Genomic DNA, 15,821 nt, shown 5'->3' with positions numbered 1-15,821 from the left:
CAGCCGGCCAGCTTATCTGTCAGTAAGACACCCAGCCAGACAGTAGTTAGTCAGTCATTTAGTCAGTGAGTCAGTCAGTCTGTCATTCAGTCAGTCAGTCAGTCAGTCAGTCAGTCAGTCAGTCAGTCAGTCAGTCAGTCAGTCAGTCAGTCAGTCAGTCAGTGAGTCAGTGAGTCAGTCAGTCAGTCAATCATCAAAATTTCCAAATTCCAATTCCATCCAGAATCCGAGAGTAACAGATTTTCCAGTCACTAGACTCCCACCATGCGGTCCGTGCGTCTCAAATTTAAATCGACCAATTAGAAGTCTACGTTGGAGGCGCAAGAAAATGTTAAGCATGGCGCGAAATTGGTATTGCCTTCATTTAGTCGACAATGAAGTGTTAGTTTTTGGTATGACGTACGAAAACCAATTTTGACTGCCGCTCGTGTTGCGGGGTATGGAAGGCTATCAAGCGCTCTCTCCCGTAAAAATAAAGTAAGTTATATATTTTCCGTGTCTATATGCAGAACAAATATATTTGTTTGGCCACTCTAGCTCCAAATTTATCAACCGTACACTTACATTAGACCTACATTAGGTAGATAGTTAGTATAGTACCATAAGGTAACGGTTAATTTTATCGTTTAATTAAAAGACAGCAGCATTCACTGCTCACCACCATAAGTGGAGGTCAGGGATTAGTTTACTCCGGGACATTTGACGGCCTCGAGAATAAACGCTGGTTGACACGTATGACCTAAGCATAACCATAAGCCCAAGCATAAGGCCCAGAAACCAACGTGTAAACAGGGACGACGCAAACATAAACGCAAGCACCAGAAATGTAAATCGCTCATTTTTCTTGTGCTTGCCCTTATGAATCGTAATGTCGCCCGTGTAAACCGGGATAACGCAAGCACAAAAGAAAGAACTCCGTCTTATGAGGGGAATGACAGTGATTTCAAAGAATGCTCGAAACGGTAAAATAAGCTACAAAACAAAGAAGAATGCACCAGAGTGAGTCAGTTTTATTCATTTTATTGAATGAAAGTTAAATTTAGCGTTTTTTAAGCGTCAGAATCGTCGGTATTTTATTTCCCATACAAAGTCTTATAATGCGTTCAAATTCTCAACGGCTGCCTGTAACCCAATACCGCTTTGCACTCAGAAGTCAACATCCCACAAGTTTTAATTATTACACGCTCTCGGTCTCTAGTGACGCAAGCTTGGCAGTTTTATTCGTTTTATTGAATGAAAGTTAAATTTAGCGTTTTTTAAACTTCGTAATCGACAGCATTTTATTTCCCATACAAAGTCTTATAATGCGTTTAAATTTTCAATGGCTGCATTGCACTCAAAGGTCATCATGCCCACTAGTAATTAATTATTACACGCTCTCTAGTGACGCGATCTTGGGCTGCCTGTGATCTCACTTAGTGTTCACTTAATATTGATTTAATTACTGTAATGTGCATGCACAATGTTAGTTACAAATCATCATTTTCATTACATGAGATTGAAGACAGTTTGTTTCATAAGTTATGGTCCTGGAGAACATCCGTACAGCTCAACTCGCATGGATATGTGTTTGTACCATGATACCACGTAAAAGCGCACATATCTGGCCATAAACCTCTGCGTTAAGATGTGTGAAACGATTGTTCCAGAGTCTGAATTTCCGAAAAAGACCTAAGAAAAAATAGAAATTAATAAAAAATAAATGACTTTATTTAAGGGTCGACTGAGTATTTGGCGCTGTGGCGCTACTTGGGGACACTATAAACCCGTGAAATAAATATGCAAACTGAAAATAATATTTGTTAAAAATCCCAACGGGTGGAAGGCAGATCAGTTGGCTATTTGAAAAGCGTGGCTTTGGAGTTGGACTTCAGCCTGGGGGCTCCGGATTATACGTCCGGCGACCCTAACCACTGCCACGTAGCCTCCCTACAAAAAGAGATACATAAATTTGTTTCAGGAAGAACGGTATTGGCGCATGATCTTTTATTGTATTAACCTTAAAGTTCTGAGTACAAATATTGTACTTTAACTACCTTTTCAACCTAGTCTTTCATTGCTATTGGCTTCTGAGAAATCTGTAGTATCTTGTTTAATCGATTACTTGTGTTATTCACTTTGGTCTTTGAGTCTGTTTGCTGTACTGCGCTTTCTTATTATTGCCTAAAAAACCTTGAGATACTTGCAAAACACCAAAGCCATACTACCTGTCCTAAGTGATGAAACGATTTCCCGCGCTTTTCTCGACTGTTTTTGTTGGCTCGTTGTGAGGCCATTTTTATCAGCCAGTGAGTGTCGATGAACGTTTTAACAACTCGTCACCAAAACAACTACACAGTGTTTTTGCTCAAGCCGATAATGATGTTGCAAAAACCTTTCCGTTGGAAATTCGGACTAAACAAGTTGATGGTTTTAAGCGATTTTCAATAATTTTGATTTTCATGTTTACAGTGGTTACCAAAAACACGCGAACCATCGCCTTCAAAAGAGTTGGATAAAGTTTGGTTTTGTTTGACTTCAGTGAAATTTAATCTGTTTAAATTACTTTAAATGTGTTTGTGGTTCTGTTCATATCAGAACAAACGTTTTAATACTTGCACTACTGTTACCTTAACAGAACCATTTTCCTCATATTCCTTCCAGCTTGTTCCGTCTGAACTGAGGAGGATTTTGTATGTCCGCACCCACTGGTCAAAGGAAGGCCTCCCCTGTGTGGCGAGTTTTGTCAGTAACCTCTCCTCCCCGAGATCAATTTGCAGCCATTCTCCTTGATTCAAGGTTCTCGCCACCCAGCAACCGCAACTATTGTTAGTAGGTAAATTATTGAGACGACCTCCCCAAGGCGCATGTTTGGCAACTGACCAAGAGGAAGAAGCCGTTACGGCTGAGTCTGGTATGTCGTTGCTTTCCATTCCAAGTGCGTGGATGACGCATTCTATCGGCAAAATAACAAATAAACACTGCTTATTGTGAAAAATTCCGAGAAACAAACAGCACTACATTCTCATGTCACGCGCTGGGAGTTTCTTCTACAGATTCAGAATAAGCAACATACAAAAACGAGATTGATCTCAGAAGAAAATCGTTCAAGTTAAACAAGTGAACAGTTTTACTAGCAATGCATGCTTCAAAGACATATTTATAAAACAAACTGCGATTTTTTCAGTATAAAAATGCAAACACCTTGGCAATCATATTCATCTCGTTCTCAGAACATACGCGTTTATTCATGTAAAGTAGTACTGAGGGCGCTGACTACATCAATTTGTGGGCTCAGCTCCCCAGGAATGCGCGCATTTAGTGATCACACCTACCTTCACACCTCAACGATGGTAGGCAAAGCAAACTACTTCCACAGTCGGAGTCTTTGCTGCAGGTGAATGGTAATTTGAAAGTATTCTCCATGTAGTTCGTCAAATGCTCTTCTCTCATATCTTCAGGGTGAGACGCATGCGTCTTGTCATTCAGCTCACACACTCTGTCCTTTCGATAAAAGATGCTGCTGTGGCAACCAGGATGATCCATGCACTGCATGATACACTCTTCTATGCGCTCTGCGGGGCCGGAGGTGATGGTGTGGTTTTTAAGCACCTGTCCTTGCACTGAGTAAGATGCTGGCTTACAGAGATCCGCCATCCCTGAGCTGGTAAACCAGCATATCAGCAGAAGCACAATTGCGTACTTCATTCCGGCTGGAAGGAAACAAGAAATGTGCTAACGTCTTGGCGACAGCAAGATTAAAATGTACAACATTTTCACTTTTGAAAAAAAGGAAGAGGAAAATAAAAATATTTTAATGCTATGACTGGAAGAAGGAAATATACGCGCGCTTGAAAACTGTCATCAACTACAATGGCCTCCGTTCTTGTTCTTGTTTTTTCCTTTGCCTTTTTTCTTCCCCTTTCCCTCCTCTAGCATTATTCTTTACTTTTTTCTCTCCGTTAGAAAGAAAAATTTGCTTTAGCCATTTACAATTTAACCTCGCGCTACGCTACTACCATAAAGCCGGCGACACACCTGGCGATTATATACGCCGATCGCGGCGAATTTTGATCGCCCGCGAAAATAGCAAATTTTTCATTCTCTGTCTCAACTTGAACGCCTTTCTCACCTGTTCTGTTTCTGGATAGCTCGTCCACATTGTAAAAGTTTAACTGGAATTAGAATAATCGCAAAATCGCAAAGTAGGACAAGTAACGCAAACTTGTATTTTGAAGCGACGTTTCGTTGGCGTTGCCGTCGTGGTTTCTTAAAAGGGAGCATAAGCAACGTCGACGGCAACGGCAACGAAAACGTCACCTGAAAAGATATCTTTATTTCATTTGTGCTACTTCGCGATTATTTCAACTCGCTCAACTTTTACAAAAATGGCGAACTACCAGGGAACAAATTGGTAGGAGTGGTGTACACTTTAAGAAAGAAATTGAAAAATTCACCGTCGTGCGTTCACGTTCTCCACAAAACCTTAAATGTGGTCATTTCAAGTTGTTGTTTTGCAGAGGACGGCAAAGAAATGTACCAAAATGTAAAATGCACGTGCAGAATGATTGTTTTTGCTCATTAAACCCTATTGTTTTGCGGCGTTGTCGTTGCTGTCGCCGTCGTCGTCCTCCCTAAAGTCTCCAACAGTGAACCTGCTTCACTGCTCAGTGGTATTGTTTCGAACCGGCGCCTTCAAGGCCCATTGGGAGCAAGGTGACTCATTCCAAACTTGAAATTTTAACTCAAAATGCATGAAACGTTCATAATTTAAATTCCTGTCGCTTTACATTGAAAGCATAAGGGCCCGTTTAAACGGTATTAACATTTGACCAACAACAAAAGTTGAACGGATGTTGGGCAAATGTTGGACAAATGTTGAACGGAGTGTTCATACGGCTCCAACACCATTCAACGTTTTTGAGAATAAAGAAAATGTTGTATGGATATTGAATGAAAGTTTAAACCGACTGAAATTTGATTCAACACGGATTCAATGGTTTGACCACTGAGCCATCGGAGACTCCATGGTGAGTAAGTGTGAAATTTGGGTATTTGAAATTATTCTGAAAACAGGAAGTCGATGATCTCATTGTTTGGGGCTTTCCTACTGACAGTCGTATGACCTTTTCGACCAATCAGAAAGTGGCTTTTGCATAATTCAGTTATGTATTGATATGCTTTTTAATTTTTCTCTCGTGATATGAATAAACAATGTTATAGAAACATATAATATGAATTGTAATTTAGAAATCCACGAAGGATCGGAGAGTATAGATGAGATTTATTGTCCTTTCTGTTATGAGCAGTTTGAAAATCGTCAGTCGAATGAATGCGAACGATGTTGTGATAATCAAGATATCATTGCTGATAAAGGTTATTCAGTTTGCAAAAATTGTGGACAGGTTATTGAATATATGTATGTGAACGAATATATTGAGTTTTATAATAATCTATATTGTATTCGTAAAAAGAGTGTATATAATCTAAAGTATCATCTTGATAATGTGATATGTAATTTTTTATATGATTATAAAATACAGACCAGTCACCAACAGATAATGAAGATACATCAAATCTACAAGAAAATAAATGAAATACTACCTCAAATAAGAGGTAATCGAAAAAGTATAATAAGTATTAAATATATTATGAAAATGATTTTGGATATGATGAAAGTAGAAAATAATAGAGTAATAGTAACAAAATCTAAACACTAACAACATTAAATTTAGAGATACAGTTCACGAAAGGACGTTTGGCACCATTATCAAGTGAAGAATACAACAGAAAAAATAATAATTTATACATAAAGTAAAGGTGTGAAAAAGAATAAATTAAATCAAGACTAAAAGTAACTGTCCGGTGTTCATTCAGAAGGTGTTATAAAATGAGAGTTATGTCCGTTAGACCAATAGTCTCGCGCGAACGGAGTCTGACTGGTGTTTAGACTCGGTTTCTTCTTGCGGACCCAAAGCATTTCAAAGATTAAGCAATTCAGCTTTCCCTGACATTTCTTTAGGATGGTGAAGTTGTTTGTCAGGTCGCCAATTGTGTCAACTTGGTGATTATTCTTTAGGTATTTCCCGATGGCTGAGAACCGATGTTCATCAATGCGTTGGTGAAGGTGACGGCTGGTATAGCCGACGCAATCTGCATCACACGGATCACATACAAAGTGATACACAACACAGTGTTGACTGATCAAGGGTGGCTTAGGCTTCTGCACTTTAAGATCGTCACAAAGTTTACGGCTCATAAAAACTGGCTGAAGAATGTGGTCAATTTTGTTGCTTAAGTCAGAAAGATGCTTCTTTACTATGTCAGCTGACCTCTGGTCTTTGAATGGTAAGACTATCCGATGGATGTTTTCAGTTTGAGGCGTCGGTAGCGTGTCTCGCGACGTCACAGATTACGTTGGCTATACCAGCCGTCAGCTTCACCAACGCATTGATGAACATCGGTTCTCAGTTATTCCTTGAGGTGATAATGATATATTGGTAGATTCAGGCCAATAATATTCGAATATCATTGTGTACGTGCAAATGGGTAATGGATACAAATTGAATGAAATAGCACTTCGATAATCATTGGATCCATCAGTGTCCTTGGTCATTGTGGTATCATAAGCTTTTTTGTTATTGTTAGCGCTCTCCTGAAAATTATTTTCGAGACCATTTACTGTAATATTATATTCTGAAGCTGATTCATCAGTGTCATACAGGTATTTGAAAACATTTCCTTTGTGACTGCTGATGAGATGTCTCTGAGCCTGAGGATAAGTGTTGACGGGGTCCGAAATTCGGAACACCTCTCAAGCTAACAGTAATGATCGTTTTTCCTCGGGTAAGTGTTGAGGGGTCCGAAATTCGGAACAACTCTCAAGTTAATAGTAATGATCGTTTTTTCCTCGGATAAGTGTAGAGGGGGTCCAAAATTCGGAACACCTCTTAAGTTAATAGTAATGATCGTTTTTTCCTCGGATAAGTGTTGAAGTGGTCCGAAATTCGGAACACCTCTCAAGTTACATAGTAATGATTGTTTTTCCTCTGATAAGTTTAGAGGGGGTCCGAAATTCGGAAAACCTCTCAAGTTAGGTAGCAATAATTGTTTTCCCACGGAGAAGTTTAGAGGGGGTCCGAAATTCGAAAAACCTCTCAAGTTAGATAGTAGTGATTCGTTTTCCTCGACTAAGTGTTGACGTGGTCCGAAATTCGGAACTTCTTATTTGGAACAGTAAACTGTATTTTTGTTGTTAGGATTGCTCGAAATGGAATGAAATAGTGTGATTTTGACGGAATTGTCATATTTTAAATCGTGCCTCTTTTGAACTTGACGGAAACCATATTTTCCTCCGATGAAATGCCCTTCTTCGCACTGATTGGCAAAATTCTTCAGTGCGTTGTGGTTATCTTCAACCGAATTTTTCTAAAATGTAATGCCACAAATTAGTTTGGAACGCGTTTTATCCAATGTTGATCCACATCAAGATCACTATTTGATACTTTTTGCAAATATTTGGTATCACAAAAACCCAAATCGACAACATCGTAAATATTTTGTATATTAGCCCCAAGATTTGTGATTTGTTGATTTCCCATATCAAGGTTGCCAGTCATAGTACCATCTTTTTTTCAAATATGTAGATAAATCAGGTGACGGTCTTTTTTTAATCTCATCATCGACATATTTTTTATCGCCACTTGATCGTTATTATCGGGTTTTAAAACATTAATATCAAAAAATGTTTTCCGTCCAGTAATATGTTGTTCTGTTGATGTAACTATTATTTCGCTTTTAGCTCGTCCACCATAACCATCAAAGTTTTGCAAATCTGGTATATGAAGGCGAATGTTTTCACAGCTTTGATGTTCAGTCAATAATCTAACATCATTGCTATTACCTGCGCCATCTGGTGTATCTTGTAAATAAATACTATTCGTATGAATGCTACCGGTATCGCTGTAAATTACTGTACCAGGTTGCGCCCCCCCCCCCCCCCCAACAACTGAATCTGACTATTTATAACAGAATCATTAGGATCAGTTCCCTGTTCCACATTTGTTAATTTTTCATTTTGCAGATCATAATCACCAGTAGATGTTAGTTTGAAACCGATACCCTGGAGCCCTTGTTTTCCTCTCCTTCCAACACCTACTGTGTGAGAAGTCGTTTCAAGTTCATTAAAAAAATCCCCATTATACTAATTCATTATATAGATCTATAAAAGTTTCTCTTAACCTTTTTTTTTTGGTTTGTCAACATAAAGGACGGAGAAAGGCTTTTGAGTTGCTGCCTGGTATTGTTCCTTTGTGACACCCTGCAATTCACGGGATATCTAACTCCGTTCGTTATTGCTTGGGAAGTCGTAGACACAGAAATGTGAACAGTTCAACCTGATGTCCTTCGGTGTTTTAAAAAAGGATTGACTGAAGTAAATAACAGAGCAGTTTTTATGCCGACCTCTTATGAAATAATCGATTAATGGTTTTTGGTTTTTATCGCAAATAACGGTCATCGAATATGACAATCTTTTGGGTATTTATATCATCCATCAAACTCTCAACAGGAACTATCTGATCATTGCTACAAACTAACACATTATAACCAACATTATCGGATATATCAGTCAGTGTTTGAACGGTGTCTTTAAACTTTTGTTGTTCAAGATTTTTTGCATAAAGATGTATCTGGTCATAGTATAATAATGGTCTCATAAGCATGTGATAAAGAAGATTAGTCTTTCCCGAATTAGAATTACCACAGATGAGCATCCAAAATGTATCATTTGGCGTGAATCCATACAGTTGTTTAAAATTATTGTTTTCATTGTTATGTCTGTCATAATTTGGAATATCCATATATTATTTTTTAGATAAATCAAGATGAGTCATTGGTAAGCTTAAAAAATGATTGATTTGTATATGATTTCTGAAAGATAAGTTAAGATAAGTTTATGTAAGCAAATAGTATAATAGATATTCAACGATTAAAACAATTATCTGATTCAAAGATCAGAGCTGGAACAATAACCAAACAGGTAAGAGACAAATTGAAGGAATACAAGCATGAAAAACAAGATTTACAACAGGATTTATCAGAAACGTTCAAATCAATCATTAAAACTCAAAGAGAGACAAAACAAACAATCGATGACAAGCAGGATAAATTGATTGAGCAATTGCAAAAAGCAATCACATCAGGTTTGGAAAACATTGTGATGTTGGCATTTCAACCTGAACAACCACAACCACAAGAAACAACAAAACTGCCAATCAGTTACAAACCAACAATGATGGAATCTGGTTCAAAGTTTAATCTGGAAGCAAATCTGGATGTTGGATTTCATGGGGATGAACAAACAAGATTGATGATCATGTGTCTGTCAACATCAAGTGATGTTCTCAAAGGTATCGTTGAAGGTAATATTGACTATGATTTTTATATGAATCAACTCGATGAAGAAATAAAACGAAATGGGAAATTATTAGGTGCCGCTGCAAAAAATAAAACAAAAAATAAACCAAGATTGAGGGCTAAAAGTAAACTGTTGAAAAAAATACAGAGATCGTATCAGAATAGTTTCCGAAGGGATGAAGACCATCAGTGGCAAAGGATTGCATTATACAAAACCAAAGCGGAATGCGTATAAAATCAATCAGCATGGACAGTATGGTGGATTGATGATTGATATCCCAAAATTAATGGGGCAGTTGAGACTTGTTGCAACACAAGACAATCAAAAAGTGCTTGATAAGAAGGTTGATTTTGTTACTATTGATCTTTTGACAAAGAGATTCAATTCAAAAAAGAAATACAGTGATGAGGCAAAATGGTTTTAAATGAATTAAACCAACTGAGTGAGATTCCAATACACAAATCCAGTCAGAAATTCAAGAAATTGGGCTCTGGTGTTGTATATTACAATGACGTAAATTTTTGACTTGACGGAATGGAACTTCTCGGCGGATCTATTATAGCTGGAAATAATGGATTCAAGGGTGAATTTTCACAGATAGCCCGTAAATTGAATCCGCTTGACATCATAAACAACAAACAACTCATTGAGCTGTTGAAGAATTATGTATTGTAATGATATATGCAAGAACGAGCAATTCAAATTTCATCAATTAACAGACACAAAATACGCCGGAATCAACCAGAAGACTTTATTATCAAGTTTGAACCACCGATAAACTTGGACAGAAATATGAACCATGAATTGGCTGTTGACAGAGTAACAATGACCTACTCATGGCATTACATTAATAAAGAATACAATAATAACAAAATCAAATGTTCGAAAGATAATGGAGCATCATGGGTAACAATCACATTTGTCGATGGTATGTACTCATATAATGAACTTGATGAATATATCAAACAAGCGATCAAACAAAATGATGATACACCAGCTAATGGTGTGGCTGTTGAAATATATTTTGTACTTTCGTCATATCGTGTTGTCGTTGAATTGGGAAACAAATGACAATTAGATATCGGGAATTCCAATCACTAATCACTTGGATCACTAATTGGTTTTGATTCAAAATTAATTAACCAAACAGCAGATGGAACCAAACTGCCCAATATTACGAATGATATCGATATGTTAAATATCAATTGTGATATTATAACAGACAGTATCAACGATGGTAGATCAACAAATTCTATTATCATGATCCCAACTGACAATTTAACCAGATCGTATCCTTTCACATTTGAACCAAAAAGAGCTTTCTTCAGTCCAGTATCAAAAACTCATATACCCGAACTTGGAATGCACTTGGTCGTCTAATTAACTTGAATGGGATTAATTGGTCCATGAGCCTGATTCTCCGCTCCAGTTTAATATAATATATCAATATAATGTGACAAAGTGAAATGAAAGCAGGTTTTGATCCAGAATTAGGTCGATACGTTAGAAAACATATTCATGATGAATCAGTTGTTGGAGAAGATATTGTAGACATATTCCGATCAATTGGCTCAAAATTATTTGGAAAAACAACAAAAAAATTAGCCAAAAAAGGAGTCAAACAGCAGCTACAAAGGCTGTCACAAAGACTGGGGAACATATTTTCAATAAATCTGGGGACAAGATAGTTCAGTTATTGAGCAAACAACAACTTCCAATGATGTCCACTCAACCAATGGCACAAAAACCGCTGTGTGATATGGAAATAGCAGAACAAGTCAATAAGATCATATCTGGTGGTAAACTGAGAAGGAGAAAAATTGTGTAATTTAATAGTATAATAATGAAATCATTTAGGAATCCACCAGTCTGTGGTCATCATTATTCAGTCTTGGTGCAAGGGCACTTTCAGCTGTAACAAGTCTTGCATCAAAGGCTGCTGGGCCACTGGCTTCTGGAGCATTATCCGGTCTTGCCAGTCTTGGTGTTGACAAGATATTCGGAAGAGGACAGGTTGGTGGGTTCTTGATTCCACAAAACAAAGTTGATCAATTGATAAAGTACAAAGATTGGTTGACTGATGCACAAAAGAAACAAATAGTAAGTGCAATTCATACTGGTGGACAGATTATTATTAAACCAACGAAGACTCAACAAGGAGGATTCTTGGGTACATTATTAGCTTCAATCGGTGTTCCTCTGTTGTTGAATGCCTCGACTGGAAAAGGTCTTCAAGTTGACAAACAGAGATAATTAGATGGTCTGTACCAGTTTATGTTCCAAAAAAAACAAAAGGTGGTTTGGTCCTTCCGGTTCAGACGGTTCCGGCTCCGGCGCAGAAACCTTTGGGTTTCTCCGATTGATCGTAGACCACCTCCATTTTTTGGTACTTGGAAACAACAGATAGGTATGGGAGCAAAAAAAAAAGCCTCCAAAAAGGGAAAAGGGTTACTACTGGAAAAAAAAAAAAAACAGTTCATTCAAAAACATTCCACTGATCTGGGACACATTGTAAAGTACATCAACAAACCACTCAGTAACTTTTATCTTATTTATTGGGTTAAAAAAAACTTGGTATCAAACATTTTAGAGGAGTATTTAGCAAAGATAAATCACCACAATAGATAAAAAACAATAAAGTCGGAATCATTAATCTTGATGATTATATCGGACCAGGCACACATTGGGTTACTTACCGAGATGGGAACAAGTATGCTGAATATTTTGACAGTTTTGGATTAACGATGCCCGATGAAATCGCCATATATCTTGTTACGAGTGATAAACCATTAATTTATTCATCAGATGAAATTCAAGAGCGAGATTCTGTATTATGTGGATATTTGTGTCTCTATTATTTGTTGGAGCGACAAAGAGGAAGATCGATTTTAGAAACAATTCATAATGCAAAATCGATTTAAATGATTGAGTGAATCATCAGTTCATAACAAATTACATGACTAATTAATCATGAACTTATTTTGTCAATACTGTCAAAAAGAAACAGCACATGATGATGTTGTGAAAGGTATGTGTCTTGAATGTGATTATGATGAAGAAGATATATACGATGTCAAAAAATATTGTCTGAGAGAAAAAAAATTAACTTATTATACAGAACCATGGGGATACTATCGAAATAGTAAATGTAGAGTTTTATTTTGGTGCACTTGTGTTGATTGTAGATGTATAAAAAAAAACGATTCACTCATCAAACAAGAGGATATGGAAGATATAAACCAGCCCTTCATAATGTTGATGAAGAATTACCAAATTCTGAAAATTATGTAAGCCACTAGTATAACGGTTAAATCGTATTGTGTTAAACAGAAAAAACAAACTGAATCAACTTCAGCTATAAAACCTTTTTTGCAATCATCAGTGTATTTTTCGAGATTGATTTTTTTGATTTCTTTATCAGTTATCCAACTGAAACCTCGTGTTGGTAAATATTGACTCATTGCCCATCCGTATAAATTGTTGGCATCCTGATACATAATGTATCTGTCTTTCTCCTCAGGATTGTAATTTTTCATATATTTGTTATTGGCTTTCCCATATCTATTGGCAATGTAAGAAGAACCCCCCACGCATCCCTTTTTCAATGAACTGATACATATCAATGTCTGTCATCAATTCAAGTTTAATATCAGTCATTTTTAACATTACATCCCAACTAAGTCCAGGACTGGTGAAATAGTGACATGGATCTAGTTTATAATGTTCCTGACAGGTCTTACGAAAATTCTCAAATACATCCGCTAATAAAATTACATCAGAGCCTAAATATAGATCATGATAATCACCCATATTTTAGAGCTTGAATGTTGACTAGACATTTTGCGCGTGTTGGTAATCTTCATCGCTGATATGTTCATCATTCATCAAGCTGTAAAAATATTTTTTCGCTGGCAATGATTCACTGAATTTGTTGAATGAATCCATCGAATAGACACCTTTCCGTTTCATAAGCTCACGTTTTTTCTTTTTTCTAAAGACCTCGTGTGTATATTTGGAAGCATCAGCCGGTAAATTATTAACTAGAGTACTGAGTGATTGACTCATGAATTGAAAGCTGTCAATAAAGACCAGATTTTTTCCAATCATAAAAGCCATGTATTTTTCCATGTTATTAGGAATGACATTAATGTCCAATCCTTTTCCATTGATATAGGTATAATTTTTAACTATATATTTCACCAATTTACTGCATTATGAAATGAGAATCATCACCACGGAGATTGTGAAACACTACAGGTATCTTATATGTCAGTCTGAAATTAATGTTGCAGCTCTGATGAGCTGATCCTCTATATTTTCCAGATATATGACAATGATCCCTGACTCTAGTATCTTCCTCTGTGTATTTATTACCACAAATATGACATATGTCTGCGTTTTGAAATTCTTTCTCATCAGCCTCAGTCATTTTCAATGGCTCATTAAACTGTGTTTCAATCGCCTGTTTACAGTATTCAATCTCTTCTATCATTTTCTCCATAAATTTATAAACAGCTTTCTCGCCTCTGTACACTTTCAATGGCTTTAAGAAAATTTTATCATAGCAACACACGACTTTATAACCATAGCAACAGTCAGTATGTTTTTGATAGGTATTAGTAAAAGGTTTGTCATCATTAGGCTGACATCTTTCTACCTTTTCTGTGATTGCTTCAAAATCTGTTAAATAACGAAGGGTACTGGTAATTGCTTGTGTACATTATTGGATTTTACTATGTTGTTATCCTTAGTCGGCATCTTGATAGCTTGTGCACCATTGATCATAATACAATTTTCTCTGTGTCTATTGAGCACATCCTTGCTGCTGAAACACTGCAGACAGTGGAGACAAAAATGTTTTTTTTTGCTCATGCTTGGTTTGGTTATACACAAATCTGTTGAAATGTTTGATTAAAACGTAGTGCTTATTTTTCTCCTTCAGTTACCAACAGTAAATGCATTATGTTTTCATTTTTCTCTTTTGATAGGTAAACTGGGTATGATTGTTTGTTTTCATATCCGAAGACATTAACATTGATGTTGTAATGTTTTTCGATTTTATTGATTTGTTTACCGGATACTGGAAATTCAATCCCATCATAGTCTAATTGGTTGATATATTGCTTATCGATTTTTTTGATCCTTTGTGAATCTTTTTCTTGTGGATTCAAATGTCTTATGTGACACCATCTAAAACATTCATTATCCTTGTTCTTGATATTTATCAAACCTTTTTCAGAGTTTCTTAATTCTGGCGGTAGTTCAATATATGAGGAGGCGGTAATGGTAAAAATGTTATAATATTCAAGTAATGGGAGTCGATTTCCCAAATATTCCAACCTGAACCCTCAGAAAGCCATGCATCGACTCTTTTTTTAATTTCATCTTTAGCCTGGGTTAATGATATCTCGATTTCATTTTCATTGATGATCGTTTGAGTTGTGCTGTTAAAATATGCTGTTTCGTATTCAAATTCTTCTGGACCAATCCGCTTGTCAAAAGTGATTTGCATCATCATCGAATATTTTACTCCTCTCTTTTCTGCTAAGTCCTTTTTTATTTGTTCAAGCAATATTCGTTTTGTTTGATCTACCTAATAATCAAACGCTACCTCAGTCATGATGCTGATTTGATATGATTCGGTAAAACCTTGAAATGCTTGTGCTATTTCAGTAATAGTAACTTTTGGTTTCTCAACCGTCTTTTTTGTCCTTGGTAATGGTATTTTACTTTGTGGTATAGGAACCAGCTGCCTGACTGTCTTTTCTGTCCTTGGTATTGGTTTATAATCATCCCTAAACTCCGGTGGTGGAAGAATGATATTGTCTTCCTAATCTTGCACCATTTGCTTAACACTCTTACTTGGTGTAGGGATAGGTTGCCTCACCCCTGACACTGGGACTGATTTTGGCTTTGCAAGCAGCAAATCAATGAGCTCGGCTTTTGTCAGCTTCTCCAGATCTGACTTATTCATATTATATTGGTCAGATATTTTTTTCTTCCATATTATATATAGGCGTTATCTCTTTAAGCCCTTTTGTGTTACTTAATATTTTTTTTTCTTCCATATTATATATAGGCGTTATCTCTTTAAGCCCTTTTGTGTTACTTAATATGTTTGTTCTTCCATATTATATATAGGCGTTATCTCTTTAAGCCCTTTTGTGTTACTTAATATGTTTTTTCTTCCATATTATATATAGGCGCTATCTCTTTAAGCCCTTTTGTGTTACTTAATATGTTTTTTCTTCCATATTATATATAGGCGTTATCTCTTTAAGCCTTTTTTTTTTCATATTATATATAGGCGTTATCTCTTTAAGGTGGCCGAACACAGTTTGAGCGCGTTTACAGATTCTGTTAGTGATGCTATTAAGCGCGCGCTAGGGTTGTGGTACGTAAATACGGCGGTCGATAAAGTGAT

General features: G+C 36.6%; 1 protein-coding gene across 1 annotated transcript in view; it reads right to left on the bottom strand.

Annotated features, from left to right (window-relative positions):
* Positions 1-971: 971 nt before the first annotated feature.
* LOC146454287 (lactadherin-like) overlaps positions 972-15,821 on the bottom strand; it is a 31,346-nt gene continuing 16,496 nt past the window's right edge. The window contains exons 2-4 of the mRNA XM_085095613.1: positions 3,315-3,692; positions 2,610-2,935; positions 972-1,671 (exon numbers count right to left, since the gene is read on the bottom strand). Coding sequence (XP_084951739.1) covers positions 1,522-1,671; positions 2,610-2,935; positions 3,315-3,692 — 854 coding nt within the window. The 3' untranslated portion in view covers positions 972-1,521. The remainder of the gene's footprint in view (positions 1,672-2,609; positions 2,936-3,314; positions 3,693-15,821) is intronic.

The sequence above is a fragment of the Pavona decussata genome, unplaced genomic scaffold (genome assembly GCF_977016875.1).
Source record: "Pavona decussata unplaced genomic scaffold, jaPavDecu1.1 SCAFFOLD_303, whole genome shotgun sequence".
In the NCBI taxonomy this organism is placed as follows: domain Eukaryota; kingdom Metazoa; phylum Cnidaria; class Anthozoa; order Scleractinia; family Agariciidae; genus Pavona; species Pavona decussata.
Note: the sequence above shows the minus strand (reverse complement) of the source record. Positions and strands in the feature narration are given on the sequence as shown.